At 41.5% G+C, this 26,206-nt stretch overlaps 1 protein-coding gene across 2 annotated transcripts in view; it reads right to left on the reverse strand.

The window, feature by feature from the left end:
- SPOCK3 (SPARC (osteonectin), cwcv and kazal like domains proteoglycan 3) overlaps nt 1–26,206 on the reverse strand; it is a 386,051-nt gene that overhangs the window by 82,316 nt on the left and 277,529 nt on the right. For both annotated transcript variants that reach the window (XM_073341561.2, XM_073341560.2), the window contains exon 6: nt 14,219–14,333. In XM_073341561.2, the coding sequence (XP_073197662.2) occupies nt 14,219–14,333 (115 nt within the window). The remainder of the gene's footprint in view (nt 1–14,218; nt 14,334–26,206) is intronic.

Genomic DNA, 26,206 nt, shown 5'->3' on the forward strand with positions numbered 1-26,206 from the left:
ACTCAGGCTGCCCTGCTTATGAGATCTGGCATGATCATAGCACAAAATGACATGATTGTAATTCATGTAAATGACACAATAGCCTTTATGTTTCAAAAATTAGCCAGTGGAAGGAGGAGCAATTAACCTTGCTAAAAATAAAGACCCACAGAAGCTATTTAACTTTGATAAACAAACATGTTCATATTAAAAATAAATTACATACAGACAATATAAAATATAGTACAAGTAAAAAGAATGTTGCAGCCATCTCAGGAATGGAAACTGAAACATGACAGTGTTTTGTTAGCTTATTTAACATGTAACATGACTACAGAACAATAATGCTGATTCAGATACTTACCATAGAATCCATACCTCTGCTTATTTAGTCTCAATAGAATGACTGACACAGATTTACAAAGCCCTTTAATGAAACCTAAGAGTGCCAAAGCCCCCTTCATGTACATAATTAAGGCAATTATAACCATTATAATTGAATCCAACACCATTTTAATGGTCTGAACCATATTTATGTTTCCAGTTTTATAATCCACACATCCTAAATTCCTAACTAAAGGGGGCTCTTATGACTTACCTAAACTAGTTTAGTATATGTAATCTTCATCTGGCCTACCAGTGCCTAACAAGCTACCCTTTCATAACAATTTAGTGGTCTGGGGACTCCACTTTTGAAATTGCTTCACTAATTATCTAATACCCTAGGTTAACATTACTGATATCAAACAATTACACAACATTAAAAAGCATTAATTATTTTCTTTCAACACAGCAATTTCTCTAATGTTCCCTCTTGCTCTGACACACACACACACAGATATGGATTCAATAACAAAAGAAAATTCAGGTAGGAATATATATTTTTTTCTCCTCAAAGAAAAAGTTGATCATGGGATCTTTTGCTTTGAAACAAGAAGAATACATACACAATATATATATAACATCAGCAGGCTAATCAGAACTTTAACAGTAAACAAATTCATATCACAGTCCTGTGCACGCATTTTCCTTTATAAACAGCAAGTCAGCAATCTTTAGCTAGTACGGAAGCAGCTTTACATGTTAATATCCTAAACAACACCCCATATATCTTGAGTTTTTATGTAATGTGAATTAAAAAGAGTGACTGCATCTGACCTGAAAAGTCAGAATTCTCAAAGAAGTTGGTGAATGTTTTGAAAAATTATCCATTTAGACAGTATATTGGAGTGATCTTATCAAAAGTATTTACATACATGTGTGATGATCACACTGCTAATACAATAGATACTGTTATGCAGGATGTTGGGTGGTTCCCAAGAATAGATCTTTGATTTATGGCCAGTCACAAATCTTGCTGAGTCTAGTAGGTGTGATAGCTGTCTTCCATTCAGACTAAATGAGAGAAAAGTTAAATGCCCCATTATTTAGTAATAGTTGAAACAACAGAAGCCAACAACCAAATTACAGACCAACATGGAAAGACTGGAGGAGAAGCTAAGCCATATGGCCTGAATTGCCATCGGTCCCCTGAGGTTTGAACGCATACCTACTGGCTGAGTATTGTTTGGTGGAGCTGTGTGTATCTGTGAGTCAGAAGCAGCCAGAGAAGAGAGCGGAAAGCCAACAAGAGAAGCATGGGTAACCTGGCCCTTAGAGAAAGCCAAAGGAGAGCGAGAGAGAGTTTTTTGGCCAAAGTGTTAGCTGGAAGGAGGTTTGGAACTGTGAGCAAAGAAACTGCCTCCTCTTGTTTTATTCCCATTGTATTGAGGGAAACAGGACTTAGTATACCTTCTTTATAAATAATCAGGATTCCATCATGATACCAAATTCTGTCATCAATTTGTCCTCCCAAGAGAAACAATCTGCAAGACCCTGAATATTGGCTAACAGCTCAGACTAAAAAGGCTTATGATATCTTAGACTACAAAAATTGATAAAAGGAGGAAAGAAACATACAGAATGTCAAAGAGCTTCGTACAAAAACGTACACGCAAAATATTCTCACTCTTAAAAAGAAAAGGAGTACTTGTGGCACCTTAGAGACTAACCAATTTATTTGAGCATAAGCTTTCGTGAGCTATAGCTCGAAGTGAATAAGCTTTCGTGAGCTACAGCTCGAAGTGAGCTGTAGCTCACGAAAGCTTATGCTCAAATAAACTGGTTAGTGTCTAAGGTGCCACAAGTATTCCTTTTCTTTTTGCGAATACAGACTAACACAGCTGTTACTCTGAAACCTGTCACTTTTAAAATTATTTCTTCACAAAAATGGTTTCTTAAGTTAAGCTTTAACTCCCACAAGTACTTATTGTGCATCCCACCATCCCTATAAAATTCACTTGATCTTGTCAACATTACAAGGGTCCTCTTTCCACAGACAAACTATTATTGAATGAGTTTTGGAAGATACAATATGGGGCACAAACTGTTTTTTCACAAATATCTGGTACAAATATCTTTTATTTCAACTGGGTTCTTCCCTCTGATATATATTTCTGTGGACATTAGAATCTGTTTCCCTACCCCCATCATCTATCTACTCGAGTTCCCAATGTTAGTCATCTACAAAGTACAGGATTTACAGGAATTTTGCATTCATGTTTATGTTTCAGAGGAGTAAAAAGTCAATTCTCATTGCTCATCACGTTATCTGCTCTTTTGTATCACTGATTTTCCCTCCACTCCCTAAATGGCATAAATGTAACTAGAATGTTTTGGCGTCATTGTTTTACTTTATATGAAGGAATCTTGTTTTCTACAAGACAGATATTTGTGACGGGGCAAGACCAGATGGCTATAGAAAAGTAGTGGGAGATCGATATATTAGCTCCAGGCTAAACAAATCCCTGGTACCAGGTTAAGTGAAATGGAATCTGCTCCAGGTCAATTAAGACACTTGGGGCCAATTAAGAACTTTCCAGAAGGCAGGGAGAATGCTAGGTTGATTGGGACACCTGAAGCCAATCAGGGGCTGGCTGAAACTAGTTAAAAGCCCCACAGTCAGTCAGGTGGGTGTGCATGTCAGGAGCTGTGGGAGGAAGTTGTGCTGTTGGAGAGGCTGAGTAGTACACACCATGTCATGCACAAGGAAGGAAGCCCTGAGGTAAGGGTGAAGTGGAGCCTGAGGAAGTGAGGCCTGCTGTGGGGGAAGTAGCGCATGGAATTGTACATGTCATGTTTCTAAAAGGTCAGCTACCATAGCTGATACTATTAGGGTACCTGGGCTGGAGCCCGGAGTAGAAGGTGGGCCCGGGCTCCCCCCTCACCTTTGCCCCCTGATTAATCACTGAGACTGGGAGACAACAGAGACTGTGCAAGGAAGGATAACTTCTCCTCACCTCCCTTGCTGGCTTATGATGAAAATGGCTCAGTAGACTGTGACCCCCGTCTCTCGAGAAAGAAGGGTTATGTGGAGGGTCACCGTGAGCCTCTGAGGCTCCCGAAATCTGCCAGGAAATGTGGGACTCATGGTGAAAGGACAGAGCTTTGTCACATGTTTTACTGCCATTTCCTGTCCCTAACACTCTCTTCCTCCTCCCTCCCCCCTGAAGTGAAGAAATCAGGAGATTTTCCATTAATTTTTTTTTAATCAATAGGTCATTTTTCAACAAATTTTTTTGACCAACTCTAGTTCTTATAAGTCTTTCTTAATATGGTAGATTTTATATGTCGGAGATCTGAAATTTCATCCACATAAAGCCACAGTACCCATGCCTATGTGCAGGTGAAAGGCAACGAAGGAGAGAATAGACTTTGGGAGGTGAAATCCACTCATAGGCTGGGCCTATGGTATAGAGCAGTGCTACAATTTCCCAGGCCTCCAGTCTATGGCAATGCTCCCTGTGTGTCACTCTTGTACTATGCGTGTGGAAGTGGGGTGCTGTTTGACTATGTAAATATGGATCCCTTGGCTCACCTTCACTGATCAACTTTGTCTTAATCTGCCGTATGTGAGGCTAGTACAGAGACACTTTTCTTCATGTGCAAGGGCTATGAAAGCCTCTCTATTAGAAGCCCTAACACAGAGCTTATGTAGCATGATGGGTCTTTTGCTAGCATTCTGCATCTAGGTGAATTTCACCCAAAGGATATCAGTGCAAAAACAAATATCCTTACTTCCGTGCTTTTCAAGATATGGTACAGAGCTGCTATATTTTTATTCTTCTTAGAAATCTAAATGAGATTCATACAGAACTTTTGAACAGTGGGGGAATAAACAATAAAAATGTCTCCATTAAAGCTTCCACTATTCCACAAACACTGAAGTAAATGTCCATGTTTGGCATGAATAGGAAATAGCATTCTTATATAAATACAACAATAAAATCTTATTGTACTAGCAATTTCCCTTTATATCATATCACATTCCTACTGTAACACTAGTAATCAGTTTTAAATTACAAATGAATATTACTGAGGCCACTTGACTACTCTAGTAAAATGAATGTTATTATAAAAATTTGTAAAGCAATAATTTTTTTAAATTTAACAATAGCAGTCTATATTACAGAACTATCATGCAGAAAATGGACTATGAAGCAGTTATAACACCGAAGGAGAAAGAGATTCTTTGTCAAAATTACAGTCCAATATCAAGGCGTAAAAGTTTGAAATGAGGGCACAAACTGCCACAAAAGACCCACATTTTAAAAGTTCAAAATTGTAAATGAGTGAATTAGTAAAGGCAAAAATGTTTTGTTATATATGTAAAGATTTGAAATAGAAATGTGATGTTGAACTTATTTAAAGGAAAATATTTTGCATAAATATGATACAAAGCAAAAATGTGAAAAAACTGACATTTACTGCTAAATTAATTGTCACTGGAAACAGAATTAGATTAATAATAATAATAAATTGCATTTCTAGAACTCTTTTCACTGTGTTAGCTCATAGTACTTTATCAGCCTTAGAATCATAGAATATCAGGGTTGGAAGGGACCCCAGAAGGTCATCTAGTCCAACCCCCTGCTCGAAGCAGGACCAATTCCCAGTTAAATCATCCCAGCCAGGGCTTTGTCAAGCCTGACCTTAAAAACCTCTAAGGAAGGAGATTCTACCACCTCCCTAGGTAACGCATTCCAGTGTTTCACCACCCTCATAGTGAAAAACTTTTTCCTAATATCCAACCTAAATCTCCCCCACTGCAACTTGAGACCATTACTCCTCGTTCTGTCATCTGCTACCATTGAGAACAGTCTAGAGCCATCCTCTTTGGAACCCCCTTTCAGGTAGTTGAAAGCAGCTATCAAATCCCCCCTCATTCTTCTCTTCTGCAGACTAAACAATCCCAGTTCCCTCAGCCTCTCCTCATAAGTCATGTGTTCTAGACCCCTAATCATTTTTGTTGCCCTTCGCTGGACTCTCTCCAATTTATCCACATCCTTCTTGTAGTGTGGGGCCCAAAACTGGACACAGTACTCCAGATGAGGCCTCACCAATGTCGAATAGAGGGGAATGATCACGTCCCTCGATCTGCTCGCTATGCCCCTACTTATACATCCCAAAATGCCATTGGCCTTCTTGGCAACAAGGGCACACTGCTGACTCATATCCAGCTTCTCATCCACTGTCGCCCCTAGGTCCTTAATGGACTAAGCATCATCATCTCTGTGCAGACAGTGAAACTGAGTCACAGGCAGCACAAGGGTCTGATCCTTTTCCCACTGAAATCAACAGCAAAATGTCCATTGACTTCAGTGTACAGGATCAGGCTTTAAGGGACCTAAGCAAGCCTATGGCACAGACAGGAAAAGAAATCCAGTCTAACTCCCAGTCCTGTGCGTTAGCCACAAGACCATCTACTTCAGATGCTGCTTGGCATTTAATTTCAGTATAAACTGCTTTACTGCTTTCAGTCAATATTGTATTGTATGAGACCTCTTACAGTAATGAACTAAAAACCTGAAATACAGATAGAAAGAAGAACAGTGCAATAAAAAATTGACCAAAACAAGGGCTGATTCAGCTAATAGCGTGTGAAAGATTTCCAATCAGCAAACCTGACTTAATGCTGCTGCTTTTGAAAATGCCCACTCATTTATTGAGCCTCTTCTCTCTAAGAAAGAGGACCTCTGAAATGGCAACAGTTTCTCCATCCTGAAAATAAGCACACCTCTCTTAAAGGCATTTGTTGCCAATTTAATACGACTTTTTTGGGGGGGAAGCCAGTATTTTCTATAATCGATATTTATCAGTAATACAACATCACTTACGGCATTCCTATTTTGTGAAATATATTCAGAACTCATGTTAATTCATATGAGTAGATTTATGAATATAAAAACAAGACACATCGTAACATGAGAGCCTGCTTACTGTAGGGGTTCATTTTTCTGAATTTGAAGTCTTAATCTTGAATATAAAATAAAAATCTAAACATTTTTAGATGGGAATCTAACCTATTCTTATATAAATGGCTTCATTTGGCCACCCCATAGCTAATCATTAATGTTGTCAGGTCTGACTAGTCTAGTGTATATTTTAAGGCATATGGAGTTCATTCCTGAAGTTAATTTTATAGAGAGAATAAAATGTACTGTTTTTCCTTGAAAGGTAATAATGCAAAGTAGTGATTAAGAGGTTATTGCAAGTGTTACTCTCATCCCTCTAATTGTACATTTGTGATTTTGGGAAACTGTTCCACTTTCTCTTTCAATACAAACAGCAGAAAAAATGGTTTATTTGGTATCCACACCTGTATGATGTAGCAGGGTTTCTACTCATACAGTAAGAAGATAGTGCCATGTGTATAAAAACATAACGAGGCTTTCTGGGAATGCTGTTATGCAATTTGTTTAAAAACACTAATTACCTATATTTGTTTTTTAAGTAGCAATAGTAGTACACAACAGGACCCACCTTGCTGTTAATCTAACTGTATGTGTGTTCACATCAAGTTTTCCCATCTCCTGTAACCTACATAAACTAATATAATGGTGCTCCTGGAACTTATTTGCTAAAACTGTGATTAATTGAGTGACAATATTCAGCACATTACGGTGTCCCCTTGCTAGGCTTCCTACATTCATATGCTTAATGCCCCTCAACGCTTACAACAGATGAAGGCATTTTCAGTAGGACACTTTGCCTTTTGGCTTCACATTGGCAGAAGAGTACTCTTAAAAAAAAATATCATGCTGGTGGTAGTAGTTGTCCAGGCTACATATGAATTCCTCCTTACATGACAAATTAATGAAGACTCCTTTTTCTCAGGAAGCCTCTTACAATACAAACTTTAATTGACCTCTTACCAACAATCTTAATGGGGAGTTATTCAAAACATTCCCAAGAGTGAACACTTCTTTCTTGGTGGCTAGTGAACATGGAAACTCTATTCATTATTCATAAGGTCATGATTGGTCCATAAGAAGAGCACAACCTATATGCACCCATCCAGAGCCCATTCAGCCAGGTAAGTCTGCCATCCCCAGCAGTTGGAAATGTAGTTAATAGGGCAAATCTCATTGACAAGAACACTCCATACCCCTTCTGTAGTCTCTCCTGACACTCAAAATCTCAGGATCTGGTGTCAATGCCAGATTCAGTATGGATCTCATTACAGAGGTGGGAATCCTATGTACATCCCATCTACATGCCCCTCCAGACTCAACAGTGGAATGAATGCAGACACATCGGATACTAAGTTTCCTGGCTTGGATGGAAACATCTATCCATGATCAAAATATTTGGTCCAGACAGGAAAGAAAATACACCAGCCATTTACAGCTTTGCACAGTAAGACTTTTTGTACATCTAATATTAATTTATTCAGATAGTGAGGCTTCAGTCACTCATATACACAAGACAGGGATGGGAGTAGAAGCAAATGTCTGCCTTATAAGGGAGTGTCACTAGATTAAATGGGTGGAAAAGCACTTGGAGTTAACCAGAATCAGTCATCTCCACTCAGAGTGGCTCAACTTTCAGTATTTCCCCCAGAGGGAGAATAAGCTTCTCTCTACAAGATTTCACATGCCACAGCCTCTGCCTACTTCTAACCATCCTCAGAGATTTCTTCAAATGTTGTTTGTTTACAGAGTACTGAGTATGGCTATCTTGCACCCGTGTTCCTACCCTCCTGTCATTTAGAGTTCCTTTGCCTCAAGTCTAGATTTCTGCAGAGTCTCTATCACTCCAGAAGTTTACTTCATGTCAATATTATAAGCTTTTGACCAATAGTTTTCTCCTGCTATGGAAGGTGGTTATAAACAGGGATACTAAAAATCAATCTGCCACATAAAAACACAGAATTTGCGCTTTTACAGATTATCTTTAGTTTTTCCATTTTGTGAAAAAATAAGAAAATACACAAAGGTGGGGCTCTGGCTGTCAGTTTAAAAATTGTAAATATTTCAATAAAACAGTGTGTTCAACTGATACCTATATATATTGTTACAGAAACTAAAGTTCAGTGTTTCGTTGTAATGGTGGATTTTTCCTTTTTTTTTAAAAATCAGAGAATTCTGTTTTTTGTTTTTAACCACAGAAAACTAGGATCCCTCATTATAAATATAGAGGTATTCAGTAAAGGAAGTCCAACTAAAAAAATCTTCACAGCATGAGTCACATGAGAGGGGGACAAACCTATATTACAGACTGAGGTAAAGACACTGCAGAAATCCAATATAATTACAACCTCAAAGCTCTTTACAACTCTGTTCCTGTCCTGCCTTACTGCATTACCTCTACCCCAGTCAAAATACCAATGGCCAAGATCAACTGCTCAGTTCTCCATTTAAAGGTAGCGTATGTTTACTTATCTATTGTGTGTGTACACACACACAATGATAAATTATATATATAAAAAAGCAAATGTATTTTAGATTGCACATAATTGTTTCCCTTATCATTTAGATATTGTGTGCTTTCATAGATTGTAAGCCTCTTGAGGTAGGACTACTGTCCTATGTTTGTACAGCTAATAGGGATCCCGATCTGCATTATAGCTATAAAATAAAAGTATCAGTAAATAAATAATAAGCACAAATTTGCTTTTCCTTGCCCACATTTCCCCCTCTCATGCTCTGCATTTATACTGTTTGGTTATTATAATTTGCTTAGGGCCATGACAGCTGCCTTTGATATTCCTTTTTGTGAATGAATTGAAGCATTTAACAAACCCAGCCCAACACCTCCCCCGTCCTGTGCTTGGCAGCTGGTATCAGAGAGGTGTCGATCCTAGGTTCTATACTCTATCCAACTCACAAAAGGAAGATTAATCTATTTTGGTACTTTTGAAATATATTAATGCATTCATTTTATTTCCACCTTCCTTCAAACCAGATGTGATTTAGTCAAGTATGTACCCTGATAATCAAATCCAGTCAGACCATCTCCTAATTTCAGAAACTTCCTGGTACATTATTTTTCGCTTAGGAGCTGTGTCTCTGTATACTTACATATTTGGTTTCCTTTTTTAGCTTTTATCCAGATAGCAATAATTGTCAATTTGTGGTTCAAAAATAAATGAAAAATACAGCTCACTTCACTTTAAGTCTTCAATATTCTTTTTCAGTTCTGCATATTATCAACTATCCACATATAACATTTGGTAGAAAATGACAAGGAGACCACACTTAATTGTAGCGGTTAATGTGGCATAAGGCTAGAGAGTGGGGTCACACACATATTCAGAGGTAATTCCCTATAATTAGACCTGTCACATTGATTGAACAATCACCAAAGTACAGAGACATGGTTTCTATAATCTTTAAAATATATTTTTACCTCCTTTTCAAATATGCTAAAAGAAAGAACTATAAAATGATATAGAAGGATTTGGATAGAACTTTGCAATGAAGGGATTTGCAAAGGAGAAGAGATCTGACACTCTGACTCCCAACCCCCGCCCCTCCCATCCAAACAAACACACAAAAAATCCAACAGTGAAGATCTGACAAAAAGTCAGGAGTAAGGCCCCACAGCTTCATCTGTTCAAGACTCCTGACAGCCTAACAAGTCAGCTAGGCTATCTGACAAAGTGCTCTGCCTGATTGGCTGAAGAAGCTTCCTGTACCCAGCCTTGCTTCTGCCTCAGAACCAGCCCGCCTCCTGCCTTCCCTGATTCCTGGTAATCTGGTTCTGACCCTTGGCTAAGATTCCTGGCACCAACTCTGTCGCGACCCTTAGTTCTGGCATTTGGACTCACAGCACTAGGTATGACAAGCCGTCCAACCTAGTTCCCCAACACAAGATGAGTCATAGTATTACAAGAGTGTGGGGAGGCTGGGAATTGTCCAATCATAATAGTATAGACTGGCTTAGTGTTGAGGCTAGACAAGGACCTTATAAATGCCTACATATGCTTAAAAACAAAACAAAAACTAAATAAGCTTTGTAAATAGGCAAAATCTATGCTAGCATTCCAAAATTTGGTGGAATTAAGAAACCAAGGGGCTTGATCCTTTATCTCTGAAGTAAATGAAAGTTTTGCCATTGACCACAATAGGTGCAGATTTGGACCCAAAGTGAACATGGTGCAATGAAAGGAAATAGTCAAATTCATAAGTATAGAAGGGTATGTCTACACTAGAAATGTAAGTCAACCTATATTACGTTGACTAACTGAAGTGTTGCATATCCACACTACCCTTCTTGGGTCAGTGGTGCGTGTCCTCACCAGAAGCACTTCCACCAACCTAAGAAGGGCAATGTGGGGAGCCGAGAGCCTGGTCCCTGAGCACCCAGCTGTCCCACAGGCTCCAGGAGCCCAGAAACCTGCCTTGTCAATTTCTTGGTTCACCAAGCTGAGAAACTGACAAGGCTGCCCAGCTCCCAGTGGGGAGGTTGGGGTTGCCAGGGCTTCTTGACCTGGCTCCCAGTTGGTATGGGGTCCATTTTCTCCCAGGAGTATGGTCCAGCAGCCCAGCTTTCCAGAGGAGCAGGGAACAGTTGGCTTCTGCTGTGAAATTTACAAGACAGTCAGCAGCTGATATAAGGGATGCAGTGTCTACAAAGACACTGCATTGCCCTAACTACACCGACATACCCCTTACGCCTCCCATGCAGGTGGAGTTATGAGGTCGGTGTAGTAGGGCACTTACATCAGCGGGGGGAGGCTGTAGTTAAGACACTGACATAATTAGGTCAACATAAGCTGTCTTATGTCAAACTAACTTTGTAATGTAGTCCAGTCTGAAGAAGTCTGGGCAACATAATTAAGTTGCAACAGACTACAGTCTCAGTGACGAGAAAAATGCACCTAACAACGGATTGTCAATGTGAGTTAACATGGTACTATTCACAGACTGGAGAGTACAAATGAATCTGTACTGGACACAGAAAAGAGAAGGGATTCAAACAGTCATATACTGCCGTTTAAGACTCATGCAGAAAAACTAGGTCAGCAGTGGGGGGGGGGGGGGAGAAGCAAAATGGGTTAAAAGGTAGGAAGGATTTTTAAAAATATATAATGTCAAATTATTCTAGTTCTACAGAACACATTTTTATCTGAATTAAATTCTTATACACAGTTACGTGAAATCTATTAAAGAGACACAGAAGGGCTTTAATACAATAGCATTTTCATCAACTTCTCTACGATTCCACTATTAACTTGCTTAATTCCCCCTGAAGAAAATTCTGCTGTTTATATTTTAAACTCAATTTGGCTGAACAGGAACATGAATTAAATTAAGTCAAAGTAGCTAGTTGCCACAAACTGCACACTACATCACTAAATTAGTGTGCAAGCACAAGAAATTTGGTGAATTATGTAACATTAACTTTCAGATACTGTTATTAAACTTATGTTTTATTCATGCCAAAAAAGTTGCTTGGATTCATTAAACAAACAATTTGGTAGTCCAGCTATCTACAATGTGATTATATTTCTCACAGTTATATTCTTGAGGATACGTCCTATATTCTTTTGAAAATTGCAGAAGCATGACAAAACACTCCCAACCGTTTCAACATGATTCCTAGATGACACTTTCTTGATCAAAGCACAGATGAGCATTGGTAGTCAATCCCCCTCAATGTTCTCTAACACACACAGCATACTACTGCTGGAGCGTTATGCCCTTTTAACATAAATGAAATACTAGCAATGATACTCAACGTACTTTCACATTTTTCATGGCTCCTGGCCTTTGGCACTGAAAAGAAATGACACTCACATTTTTACATACTGCTGATCTGCAGCTGTAAGAAAACCTTGTACTCTGTTTGTCCTCACAATCAGGCAGGAGAGGATTACTTTAAATTCTCACTGCCTTTTCCCTCTACTCAACTGAACATAAATGATCTTTATCCCCTGACAGGGTAAGTCTTTAGGAACAGTTCATTCCGAAGAGTGCTAATTAAAAAACAGTTCCATCTTGTTGAAGCCGCTAACTCATACCTATAATTTATTTTCAGTATTTAGATAATTTTAGTATTAATAGTAGGCTGTGATTGAAAAATTCACTCATCTAGGACAAGTAGGAATTTAGATCAGATGAATGGGCTGGAAAGGAGGCAGGAAGCAGAGGGCAGGAAGTAGACAGCTGCTACTGTTACTTTATTTTAGGCATAGGTGCTGGAAATAAAAGTGATAGGGGTGCTGCTGTTTGGTTCAATAGCTCTCAGCAACCCCTCTGCACAAATTTTTCTAGCAACCCTGATTGTAGGGAAGATGGGGGCCAGGGGCAGAGTTACCATATGCAGAGGTGAAAATGGCCTCCCAGGGTGAAGCCTCTCAGTTGATTCTCCACTTCATACCTACTGCTGGGCAAGCAGGAGGCAGGTAGCCAGGCAGGATCATCTCTCTTACACCCATGGGGGAGTCTCTGGTCTATACTCAGAAATAGCCCTAAATCAGCAATTGGTTACCAGTGATTGGTATCGCTGAACCATGCGGGGACTTGCACCAATTAAGCTAATTGAGTTTTACCCCGCTTCAGTATTTTTCACCTGAGCTACCAGGGTGAGTAGATGTTGCAGAATTTTTTCAAGCCCTGATAACAGGTACCAAAGCGCAACTAAAAATTAATGTAATTAAAAAACCCTGATGCCTTATTGTAGTGCAGCAGTTTATACTAGAGACGGTATTTATATAACCCTTAGTGATTTTATTGCAGAAAAAAAGGAGTGGAATAAGTGATGTTTTAGCACAGTTTTGTAATTGGTTGTGTGTGCATGTACATGTATCCGTGTTCATTGTGGTTACATCTTAATTCATTGCTTAAAATTAACTAATCTACTCTCTTTTTTTTTAAAATCGTAAGAAAAATGTACTTAATCAGCAGCTAATGTTTACAATGGAGGTAAGAATTCTCTACACAATTTAAAATAGCCCATGAAAGTTAATAAATTAGCTTCAGAAAGTACTGATATAATAATATACACCAAGACCATAAATGCTATTTATTTATTCTTTGTAACGTTGCCAGAGAAAAATATCTTCAGAAGACCAGTATTCATATATTCCAGCGAGGAGAAATAGCATTTATACACAAAGAGGTTCTTTAAATGCAGAGGAAAGAAAGACAAAGTCCCAGGCTCTAGCTGTGCTGCATTTGGCACACTTAGGAGGTTTGTGCACAAAGGTGAATTTAAAACCACCTTTGTGCACCCTCCCAACTCTGAGGTCATCCATCTAGCAGCCACTAGAGCAAACTCCTGCTGTTATATAATTTACACCAGTTTCATACAGCCACAATGGGCTGTTCCAGCACTCAGGAATCAGTAGAATCTAGAAGGGGTTGGTCACAAATCTTTTTTTTTTTTTACCAACTGTGCGAGGGGCTCAGAAGCACCACAAAGCAACCAAATGCTCTGCTGACTCAAATTTCACAAAAATACCGTGCACCTGGTTCACAAAGTCATCAATGTCTTCTCATTCAGTTCTCACATACAAGCTCACCTTTTCCATGATGCCCTCTAGTTGTGAGTACGTAACAATACAATTGCTGCTACTTAAGGATAATTTTTTAAAACTAAGTTACTTCCCACCCTGGATTCTTTAGTGCATCTTTGTCTTCTTGACCTTTAGAGTGAAAGCAGTTTGGAGCAAAGACTGTTTTTTTTTTCCTGTGTGTTTTGAGCATTGTGTTCAACAAAAATACAAATATCAACAATGGTTTTATACTACAGTTAGCATGGAAAAATATTGTCTTCTACTCTAGCTGTTATTTCAAAACCCACTCTAAGAAAAAAAACCCCTCATTTTTCTTTAGAATAGTCACCATTTAGTGATCACTGTATTCTTCCATGAATTAAATCATATTCCTCTCTAAAAATTGCCTTTACTTACCTCTCTGACCATTTCTGCCTATAATCGTGGGGTTATCTGAAGAGCACGGGCAACGTCCTTCACACTTCACAGAAATCTGTTTTCCTGAGACGCATGCTTGATATTCTAGTTTGCACTGTAATAAGAGAATGATGAGAATTAATGTAAACATATTTTATAATATAAATTCCAGTTCATTGAATATTTTGAAGGAGCTTTTGTTAGTCATTCATCACTTCTTGTTCTTTGTGGTTATAAATGCAAGAAAAATAACTGTACAGTATATAGGTTTCAGAGTAACAGCCATGTTAGTCTCTATTCGCAAAAAGAAAAGGAGTACTTGTGGCACCTTAGAGACTAACCAATTTATTTGAGCATAAGCTTTCGTGAGCTACAGCTGAATGCATCCGATGAAGTGAGCTCTAGCTCACGAAAGCGTATGCTCAAATAAATGTGTTAGTCTCTAAGGTGCCACAAGTCCTCCTTTTCTTTGTACAGTATATATTGTCTTTGCACTTTACAGTTTGAATAAAAGATGGAACCAAGCTGTAATGTTCTGTCCTCTAATTTCAGGTGGCAGTTGTTTTAAGCTCTCTACTAATAATGCATTTGTTTAATTACATAGATTCAGTGATATGTACATACTCCACCTTCATGTACAACACTGACGCTGTGAAGACACTAAATATGGCCAGGCTGTGAATCACTGAAATATAGCTACACAGGAAAGTAAAGGGAAATAAGCCCCTTCCTCTTTTGTGCAGCCATATTAGGGCTCCCTAAATCATAGTTCCAGGCAAGGAAGACTAGATTAAGAGTGCCACTGATACTGTAAAAATGGTGCCCGTGCAGATTTTCTGTTATTTGTCTTACATCCTGCAACATCCAGTCACAGGTATGACAATTCCCTACGTTATGTCAAGGTTCTGAAGATACAGTAAACTATTGATATCAAATCAGTAGATTCATTTAAAGTTCTGTAATGATAGTAGTCTTTTCTTCTGTTCTGCTTCATGGCATAGAGAATAATACATGTAGGTTCTCAGACTATATTGATTCTACCTGTTCTGTATATGTTAACGATCAATAAGATAGCAAGGACAGAAACAGGAATCTATTTATAGTGTTTAACAATTCATACCTTTCTATTATTAAAACAATAACCTACTCAAAATAAAGCCAGTATGTCATAGACAATACAATTTAATGTATTCCACATAGAGCCCAATTGAAACTGTCACTATCTTCTATGATATAAAACTAAGTTGAAGGCTGCTTAGTTCTGATTTGTACACAATGTGTGTAAAACATGCACAGGGATTATGGACAATACTTAACAATACTAAAACAAAAACCAGAAATATAATTTCAAAAAATGAAAGTAACATGGACAATACATACAGGTGGATAAAAATAAAATTATGATCATTATTGTTCTAATCAAAAAGTTAAACTCTTCTATATAGCTAGAAAAAAATAGGGCCACATTGATCCCATGAACCTCTTCAAACAAAGGTCCGTTCTTGATTTTGGCCTGTAGGATGGTTTGATATTAGGAACAAATCTGTAGTCACCTAGTAAGGAGCTTTTGTGGGATGAAAGGAGGAAAAAAAAAAAGATGATAGGGAGTATCATCCAGTAGATGATGGAAGCTCTCCAGTAGAAGGATGGAAGAGTTCCCTCTGCTCAGTCAGGTGAAGGAGATACAACCCCAACGTTTTTTATTTCAGAGGACAGGTTCAAATGGCAAAGAAAAACATAAGAGGAATTTTCTGAAGCATCATCCAAAGTCAGAGAAAGTCACCAGATGTCTATTCTCATACTCCCTGATTCATCTTCTATTTGTTTTAGTTTCATCTGAACCACACTACATTACCCCAGTGGCTAGGTTCTCTAGCAATCTCTATAGTGACTGCTGACACTGCTTAGAAAGGGCTTTGACTTTCTCTTGCTAACTTCCTTTAAGGTAAGGGGCAGGAAGATGGCAACTTGGGGGAGCACAGATATTTGTTTGAATGTGGGCTTGTGGGAACAGCAGCAGCTTAGGTTGTAAACTTGGTCTGTTATTTCCAGACCAAGTTTACCCTCATCTCAGGTTGATTTTAGAATCTATAAGCATGGGAATAGTCACATTTGTTCTACAATTATTACAATGTACGTATGTTATTTTGATATGAGTTCTGTATTTATCATTCTTGTTACAATGTTAAAAACACTATAAACAAAAAAGCATATGTTTTTCTAACATTCTGCCAAGTTCTACTCCAGAGGCAAGCTGCTTTTAACCTAAGGTAAATTTATCCCTGTTCTCTCTCTCTCTTCAAAAGCAGGGATCCAGAGGAGAACACTGAGAAGAGAACCCCAGACAGTGGCCACTACTAATCCAGTGGATGCAGCCCAGAGGAACTCCGCCCAGAGATATGACTTCAGCAGGGATCTGAAGTAGGCAATCACAGAGCACCCTGTCCAGCTTCGTCCTCTTAGTATGGTGGATGGCCACCTTGGCCAGTGCCAGAAGGTCTCACAACTTCATGAGGCCACAGATAGGGTGTACATAAATCAGGAGGTGCAGGGAAAAGTGCAGACAGAACTGGAGGAGGTTTTAAAGGACCTGTAAGAGGGGCTGCAACCTGGTGCACTCAATATAAATGTGTGCCAGGGTCCCTCTCTTGCCACAAACGTGTTGAGGCTGCTCCAGGTACATGCCTGTGCTCACAGCTCCATGAAGGAACTGCCAGCTAATATCCGCAGTAGTCCACAGGACCCCAGTGGAATATAGACTAGCCTAGGCCCAAGATTCAGACTTGTCTGTACAAAGTGCAAGCTGGTCTCTATATTGGAAGAGAAGATTGAAGGTCTGGAGCAACAGATAACGACCCTGCGTTGCATACGAGAAACTGAGGATTTTCTGGACAAAAGTCAGGATATGCTTCTACGGGCACAAAGCTCTAAAGATTTAGAGCTGGTTGCACAGTGGAACCAAGAGGCCAGTGAAGAAGCTTGGCAACATGTGACCTCCAGAAGAAGAAGGGGGAATGTCCGGGTTCCAGCAACGCGGACACAGGTAACTAACTGCTTTCATGTTCTCTCCACAGGTACCTTTGCGGAGAGTGGACCAGATGATATGTCTGGGGGGAAGAAAGCAGAAGGAGACTCCGCTGGTTGGAAGGCATGAGATGCACTGTCCTGAGATGGGGGTTCCACGACCACCACTCCCAAGACAAGGAGGTGGGTGGTGGTGGTCGGGGACTCTCTCCTCCAAGGGACTGAGTCATCTATCTGCCGCCCTGACCGGGAAAACCGAGAAGTCTGCTGCTTGCCAGGGGCTAAGATTCGTGATGTGACGGAGAAACTGCCGAGACTCATCAAGCCCTCAGATCGCTACCCCTTCCTGCTTCTCCACTTGGGCACCAATGATACTGCCAAGAATGACCTTGAGCGGATCACTGCGGACTACGTGGCTCTGGGAAGAAGGATAAAGGAGTTTGAGGCGCAAGTGGTGCTCTCATCCATCCTCCCTGTGGATGGAAAAGGCCGGGGCAGGGACCGTCGAATCACGGAAGTCAACGATTGGCTACGCAGGTGGTGTCGGAGAGAAGGCTTTGGATTCTTTGACCATGGGATGGTGTTCCATGAAGGAGGAGTGCTGGGCAGAGACGGGCTCCATCTTACGAAGAGAGGGAAGAGCATCTTTGCGAGCAGGCTAGCTAACCTAGTCAGGGGGGCTTTAAACTAGGTTCACCGGGGGAAGGAGACCAAAGCCCTGAGGTAAGTAGGAAAGCGGGATACCGGAAGGAAGCACAGGCAGGAACGTCTGTGAGGGGAGGGCTCCTGCCTCATACTGAGAATGAGGGGCGATCAGCAGGTTATCTCAAGTGCTTATATACGAATGCACAAAGCCTTGGAAACAAGCAGGGAGAACTAGAGGTTCTGGTGATGTCAAAGAATTATGACGTGATTGGAAGAACAGAGACTTGGTGGGATAACTCACATGACTCGAGTACTGTCATGGATGGTTATAAACTGTTCAGGAAGGACAGGCAGGGCAGAAAAGGTGGGGGAGTAGCACTGTACGTAAGGGAGCAGTATGACTGCTCAGAGCTCCGGTATGAAACTGCAGAAAAACCTGAGTGTCTCTGGATTAAGTTTAGAAGTGTGAGCAACAAGAGTGATGTAGTGTGGGAGTCTGCTATAGACCACCGGACCAGGGGGATGAGGTGGATGAGGCTTTCTTCCGGCAACTCGCAGAAGCTACTAGATCGCACACCCTGGTTCTCATGGGAGACTTTAATTTTCCTGATATCTGCTGGGAGAGCAATACAGCGGTGCATAGACAATCCAGGAAGTTTTTGGAAAGCGTAGGGGACAATTTCCTGGTGCAAGTGCTAGAGGAGCCAACTGGGGGAGAGCTTTTCTTGACCTGCTGCTCACAAACAGGGAAGAATTAGTGGGGGAAGCAAAAGTGGATGGGAATCTGGGAGGCAGTGACCATGAGTTGGTTGAGTTCAGGATCCTGACACAGGGAAGAAAGGTAAGCAGCAGGATACGGACCCTGGACTTCAGGAAAACAGACTTAGACTCCCGCAGGGAACGGATGTGTAGGATCCCCTGGGGGACTAACATGAAGGGGAAAGGAGTCCAGGAGAGCTGGCTGTATTTCAAGGAATCCCTGTTGAGGTTACAGGGACAAACCATCCCGATGAGTTGAAAGAATAGTAAATATGGCAGGCGACCAGCTTGGCTTAACAGTGAAATCCAAGCGGATCTTAAACATAAAAAAGAAGCTTACAAGAAGTGGAAGGTTGGACACATGACTAGGGAAGAGTATAAAAATATTGCTCGGGCATGTAGGAACGAAATCAGGAGGGCCAAATCGTACCTGGAGCTGCAGCTAGCAAGAGATGTCAAGAGTAACAAGAAGGGTTTCTTCAGGTATGTTGGCAACAAGAAGAAAGCCAAAGAAAGTGTGGGCCCCTTACTGAATGAGGGAGGCAACGTAGTGACAGAGGATGTGGGAAAAGCTAATGTGCTCAATGCTTTTTTTGACTCTGTCTTCACTAACAAGGACAGCTCCCAGACTGCTGCGCTGGGCATCACAACATGGGGAGTAGATGGCCAGCCCTCTGTGGAGAAAGAGGTGGTTAGGGACTATTTAGAAAAGCTGGATGTGCACAAGTCCATGGGGCCTGACGAGTTGCTAAAGGAATTGGCGGCTGTGATTGCACAGCCATTGGCCATTATCTTTGAAAACTCATGGCGAACGGGGGAAGTCCCAGATGACTGGAAAAAGGCTAATGTAGTGCCAATCTTTACAAAAAGGGAAGGAGGAGGATCCTGGGAACTACAGGCCAGTCAGCCTCACCTCAGTCCCTGGAAAAATCATGGAGCAGGTCCTCAAGGAATCAATCCTGAAGCACTTATATGAGAGGAAAGTGATCAGGAACAGTCAGCATGGATTCACCAAGGGAAGGTCATGCCTGACTAATCTAATTGCCTTCTATGATGAGATTACTGGTTCTGCGGATGAAGGGAAAGCAGTGGATGTATTGTTTCTTGACTTTAACAAAGCTTTTGACATGGTTTCCCACAGTATTCTTGTCAGCGAGTTAAAGAAGTATGGGCTGAATGAATGCACTATAAGGTGGGTAGAAAGTTGACTAGATTGTCGGGCTCAACGGGTAGTGATCAATGGCTCCATGTCTAGTTGGCAGCCGGTGTCAAGTGGAGTGCCCCAGGGGTCAGTCCTGGGGCCGGTTTTGTTCAATATCTTCATAAATGATCTAGAGGATGGTGTGGATTGCACTCTCAGCAAATTTGCGGATGATATTAAACTGGGAGTGGTAGATACGCTGGAGGGCAGGGATAGGATACAGAGGGACCTAGACAAATTGGAGGATTGGGCCAAAAGAAATCTGATGAGGTTCAATAAGGATAAGTGCAGAGTCCTGCACTTAGGACGGAAGAACCCAATGCACAGCTACAGACTAGGGACCGAATGGCTAGGCAGCAGTTCTGCGGAAAAGGACCTAGGGGTGACAGTGGACGAGAAGCTGGATATGAGTCAGCAGTGTGCCCTTGTTGCCAAGAAGGCCAATGGCATTTTGGGATGTATAAGTAGGGGCATGGCGAGCAGATCGAGGGACGTGATCGTTCCCCTCTATTAGACATTGGTGAGGCCTCATCTGGAGTACTGTGTCCAGTTTTGGGCCCCACACTACAAGAAGGATGTGGATAAATTGGAAAGAGTCCAGCGAAGGGCAACAAAAATGATTAGGTTTCAGAGTAACAGCCGTGTTAGTCTGTATTCGCAAAAAGTAAAGGAGTACTTGTGGCACCTTAGAGACTAACCAATTTATTAGAGCATAAGCTTTCGTGAGCTACAGCTCACTTCATCAGATGCATATCATGGAAACTGCAGCAGACTTTATATATACACAGAGAATATGAACCAATACCTCCTTCCACCCCACTGTCCTGCTGGTAATAGCTTATCTAAAGTGATCATCAGGTGGGCCATTTCCAGCACAAATCCAGGTTTTCTCACCCTCCACCCCCCGACACAAATTCACTCTCCTGCTGGTGATAGCCCATCCAAAGTGACAACTCTTTACACAATGTGCATGACAATCAAGTTGGGCAATTTCCTGCACAAATTCAGGTTTTCTCACATCCCCCCACCCCCATACACACACAAACTCACTCTCCTGCTGGTAATAGCTCATCCAAACTGTCCACTCTTCAAGTTTAAATCCAAGTTAAACCAGAACATCTGGGGGGGGGGTAGGAAAAAACAAGAGGAAACAGGCTACCTTGCATAATGACTTAACCACTCCAAGTCTCTATTTAAGCCTAAATTAATAGTATCCAATTTGCAAATGAATTCCAATTCAGCAGTTTCTCGCTGGAGTCTGGATTTGAAGTTTTTTTGTTTTAAGATAGCGACCTTCATGTCTGTGATTGCGTGACCAGAGAGATTGAAGTGTTCTCCGACTGGTTTATGAATGTTATAATTCTTGACATCTGATTTGTGTCCATTTATTCTTTTACGTAGAGACTGTCCAGTTTGACCAATGTACATGGCAGAGGGGCATTGCTGGCACATGATGGCATATATCACATTGGTGGATGTGCAGGTGAACGAGCCTCTGATAGTGTGGCTGATGTTATTAGGCCCTGTGATGGTGTCCCCTGAATAGATATGTGGGCACAATTGGCAACGGGCTTTGTTGCAAGGATAAGTTCCTGGGTTAGTGGTTCTGTTGTGTGGTATGTGGTTGTTGGTGAGTATTTGCTTCAGGTTGCGGGGCTGTCTGTAGGCAAGGACTGGCCTGTCTCCCAAGATTTGTGAGAGTGTTGGGTCATCCTTTAGGATAGGTTGTAGATCCTTAATAATGCGTTGGAGGGCTCTTAAACTTGAAGAGTGGTCAGTTTGGATGAGCTATTACCAGCAGGAGAGTGAGTTTGTGTGTGTATGGGGGTGGGGGGGATGTGAGAAAACCTGGATTTGTGCAGGAAATTGCCCAACTTGATTGTCATGCACATTGTATAAAGAGTTGTCACTTTGGATGGGCTATCACCAGCAGGAGAGTGAATTTGTGTCGGGGGGTGGAGGGTGAGAAAACCTGGATTTGTGCTGGAAATGGCCCACCTGATGATCACTTTAGATAAGCTATTACCAGCAGGACAGTGGGGTGGAAGGAGGTATTGGTTCATATTCTCTGTGTATATATAAAGTCTGCTGCAGTTTCCACGATATGCATCTGATGAAGTGAGCTGTAGCTCACGAAAGCTTATGCTCTAATAAATTGGTTAGTCTCTAAGGTGCCACAAGTACTCCTTTACTTTTTGCGAATACAGACTAACACGGCTGTTACTCTGAAACCTAATAATTTTTGTTGCCCTTCGCTGGACTCTTTCCAATTTATCCACATCCTTCTTGTAGTGTGGGGCCCAAAACTGGACACAGTACTCCAGATGAGGCCTCACCAATGTCTAATAGAGGGGAACGATCACGTCCCTCGATCTGCTCGCCATGCCTCTACTTATACATCCCAAAATGCCATTGGCCTTCTTGGCAACAAGGGCACACTGCTGACTCATATCCAGCTTCTCGTCCACTGTCACCCCTAGGTCCTTTTCCGCAGAACTGCTGCCTAGCCATTCGGTCCCTAGTCTGTAGCTGTGCATTGGGTTCTTCCGTCCTAAGTGCAGGACCCTGCACTTATCCTTATTGAACCTCATCAGATTTCTTTTGGCCCAATCCTCCAATTTGTCTAGGTCCCTCTGTATCCTATCCCTGCCCTCCAGCGTATCTACCACTCCCAGTTTAGTATTATCCGCAAATTTGCTGAGAGTGCAATCCACACCATCCTCTAGATCATTTATGAAGATATTGAACAAAACCGGCCCCAGGACTGACCCCTGGGGCACTCCACTTGACACCGGCTGCCAACTAGACATGGAGCCATTGATCACTACCCGTTGAGCCCGACAATCTAGTCAACTTTCTACCCACCTTATAGTGCATTCATTCAGCCCATACTTCTTTAACTCGCTGACAAGAATACTGTGGGAAACCATGTCAAAAGCTTTGTTAAAGTCAAGAAACAATACATCCACTGCTTTCCCTTCATCCGCAGAACCAGTAATCTCATCATAGAAGGCAATTAGATTGGTCAGGCATGACCTTCCCTTGGTGAATCCATGCTGACTGTTCCTGATCACTTTCCTCTCATATAAGTGCTTCAGGATTGATTCCTTGAGGACCTGCTCCATGATTTTTCCAGGGACTGAGGTGAGGCAGACTGGCCTGTAGTTCCCAGGATCCTCCTCCTTCCCTTTTTGTAAAGATTGGCACTACATTAGCTTTTTTCCAGTCATCTGGGACTTCCCCCGTTCGCCATGGTTCATGGTTCATATTCTCTGTGTATATATAAAGTCTGCTGCAGTTTCCACGATATGCATCTGATGAAGTGAGCTGTAGCTCACGAAAGCTTATGCTCTAATAAATTGGTTAGTCTCTAAGGTGCCACAAGTACTCCTTTTCTTTTTGCAAAAATGATTAGGGGTCTGGAACACATGACTTATGAGGAGAGGCTGAAGGAACTGGGATTGTTTAGTCTGCAGAAGAGAAGAATGAGGGGGGATTTGATAGCTGCTTTCAACTACCTGAGAGGTGGTTCCAGAGAGGATGGTTCTAGACTATTCCCAGTGGTAAAAGAGGACAGGACAAGGAGTAATGGTCTCAAGTTGCAGTGGGGGAGGTTTAGGTTGGATATTAGGAAAAAGTTTTTTCACTAGGAGGGTGGTGAAACACTGGAATGCGTTACCTAGGGAAGTGGTAGAATCTCCTTCCTTAGAAGTTTTTAAGGTCAGGCTTGACAAAGCCCTGGCTGGGATGATTTAATTGGGGATTGGTCCTGCTTTGAGCAGGGGGTTGGACTAGATGACCTCCTGAGGTCCCTTCCAACCCTGATATTCTATGATTCTATGATTCCCCACCCTCCTTGGGGGGTAAGAGGTCCTGCCACTTAGTGTCGGGGCAGGATATGAGGGTTTGGAATGATAGTAGTGAATGAGGCAGGAGATTACAAGAAGAGAAAGCATGGTCTCATGATGAGTAAGGCAGCTGAATAATTCCCTGGATAATTGGATTCTATTCCTGCCACAGAGTTCCTAAGTGATGCTGGGCAAGTAATGCCAAACTTTTCATAGGGGGTTACTAATTGTGTGTTCTCCATTTTTTGGTGCCCGCCTTAAGACCTTCCAGTCTGATTTGCAGAAATTCTGAGCTGTCATAACTGTGACTGAAGTCAATGGGAGCTGTGATGTGAACTTTTAGATTCACCATGTAGACCTACGTCACTTCATCTCACTAAACACCTGATTGCAGTAGTAGGTTGTCATCCCCTATCTGGTTCAGCACTTGACAGGGATGAGACACACTTTTGTTTGTGGATTTCACAGCTATTTGCTGACAGCAGAGGAATGAAATCTCAGGGTCCATCTACTTTTGGGAGGGGAATGTGCTGTAGTCGGCACAGGCTCTTCTACCCATTCCCTCACCTACTTGACTGCTTCTTCCCCATCCCTTCCAACCTGTCCCTTCCACTCCTTGGCATGTCATCCCAGTCCCATACTCCTCTTCTAGCCAGTCCTAGTTACCACTCCTCAGGCCTCTCATTGCAGTTCTAGTCTTCTTGCCTAGCCAATCCTAGTCTCCCCCTCCCCCGCCCAGACTATGTTCCAGTCCCAATCTCTGCCCCACAATTCCTGATCCCATTCACCTTGCATAGCCATTCCTACTCTCCTACCCCTCCCAGCTCTTCATCCAATTGCTCTATCTCCTCCCACTGACCTCACTCCCACCCTCCATTCTGCAACCCCACTGCCTCCCAGTCTTCCTCTCCAGGCTTTTCATCCAAACTCAGTGTCCTCCCCACTTCCTCCATGGCTCCTTATCCTAGCATCTTTTCCCCTTTCCACATTTATCTACCTGGATCCCAATCCCATTCTCCATATCTACCAAGTAGCCTTTCCCCACAGCCTGCAGTCTCAGCCCGCCCCAGGCTCCTTGTTCCATTCAGCTCTCCTCATCAGCTCTGGCTCTGATCTCCTCTGCATTTGAATCAGGCAGCTTCCTCCTCCATTCTACCCCAAGTAGGGTGTGTGTGCCACTGAGAACACCGGAAATGCAGGCACTCTGCACTCAAGTGCCAGTGCCTGGACCTGGCATGATCCCCAGAGAACCAGAATGGCAATTGTAGGTAAAGTCCTGCTCAGCCCAGGACTGGAGCATGATCAGTGTGTACAGAATCTTTCGAGATTTTTAGCTTTAAGGGTCTAGCAAGTCTCTAATCAGTATATGCAAACTGCAGTTTTTTCAAAAGCTTATTTCTTGGACAGTTTTGAGTAGATTACATGGCAAAAGGCAAATCACTGATGCAAAGGCCCCATTCCCAGTCAAGTTTCAAGTCCCTGCTCCAAACGACAGGGGCATTAGAGAATTTCAAAGAAAAGTTCACCTGAATTTAACACAGGAAAAACATATATATTTTCCCTAGCCTTATTCTCAGAAATTGCTAGATGATTTTGGCTGAAATTTTCCAAAACAATTCTGCCTGAGTCAAACCCTGCAATGGAAAATTTCAGTCTGAATGGTTAAAGGTTAGCAAACTAATGAGCAACTGAAAACAAGGTCTCTAAATGGGAAGCATCAAGTAACCTCAATAATGAATGGTGCTATCAGCCCCACCTATAAGGTAAGATTTGTAAAGTGCTCTGATATTCTTTGCAAAGAAAGTTAGACTCAATTACAGACAAAAACACAAAGTTATTTAAGTTGCAAAGTCAAGCACTCAAAAGATAAGAAATGCCAGAATTAAAGTTGCCCACACAATGTTAATTCTGTCCCTGTGTGTATATGCATTATGATGCAGTCTGATTACAGTATCATATACTATTTTTTCTACACAACTGCTTCCTCATCTAGTGCACAGTATGGACTGTGAATCTGATGTGAATTGAAATCTTATTGAAATTTCACTGAGGCAAACAGGAACTCTTTCTAGAACATTAATATTAGTACATTAATGAGATACTTTTTAGACAACTCATAACTAGTAATTACACAACTGAAAATTTTTTTCATGTTTGAAAGGTAGCCGTCATCTTTAATTGTAACTTATCTAGGTAATGAAACTTCTTTACAGGCCAGTAATTTATTATGTGGGAATTTATTTTAAAATTAAACAGCACACTCTTAATAAGAAAATGCACTCGTGAGTAATTCAATTCAGCTGATACTTACTAGTGCATATGTTTCAAGTGTTAAATTGGATTACATATGTCTGTATTGCAGAATTATTTGTCAAAGTGAATAATCTTTAGTCAGAATTACTGACCACTCATGTAGATTATGAATCTAACGCTTGTCAGTGACAAAACAGGGGCAGAGGGAAGGGAACTCGTCCCCAGCTCCATGTCTATTCTCAGGCCCTGCTCCTCAGT

The sequence above is a fragment of the Lepidochelys kempii genome, chromosome 4, assembly GCF_965140285.1.
Source record: "Lepidochelys kempii isolate rLepKem1 chromosome 4, rLepKem1.hap1, whole genome shotgun sequence".
In the NCBI taxonomy this organism is placed as follows: Eukaryota; Metazoa; Chordata; order Testudines; family Cheloniidae; genus Lepidochelys; species Lepidochelys kempii.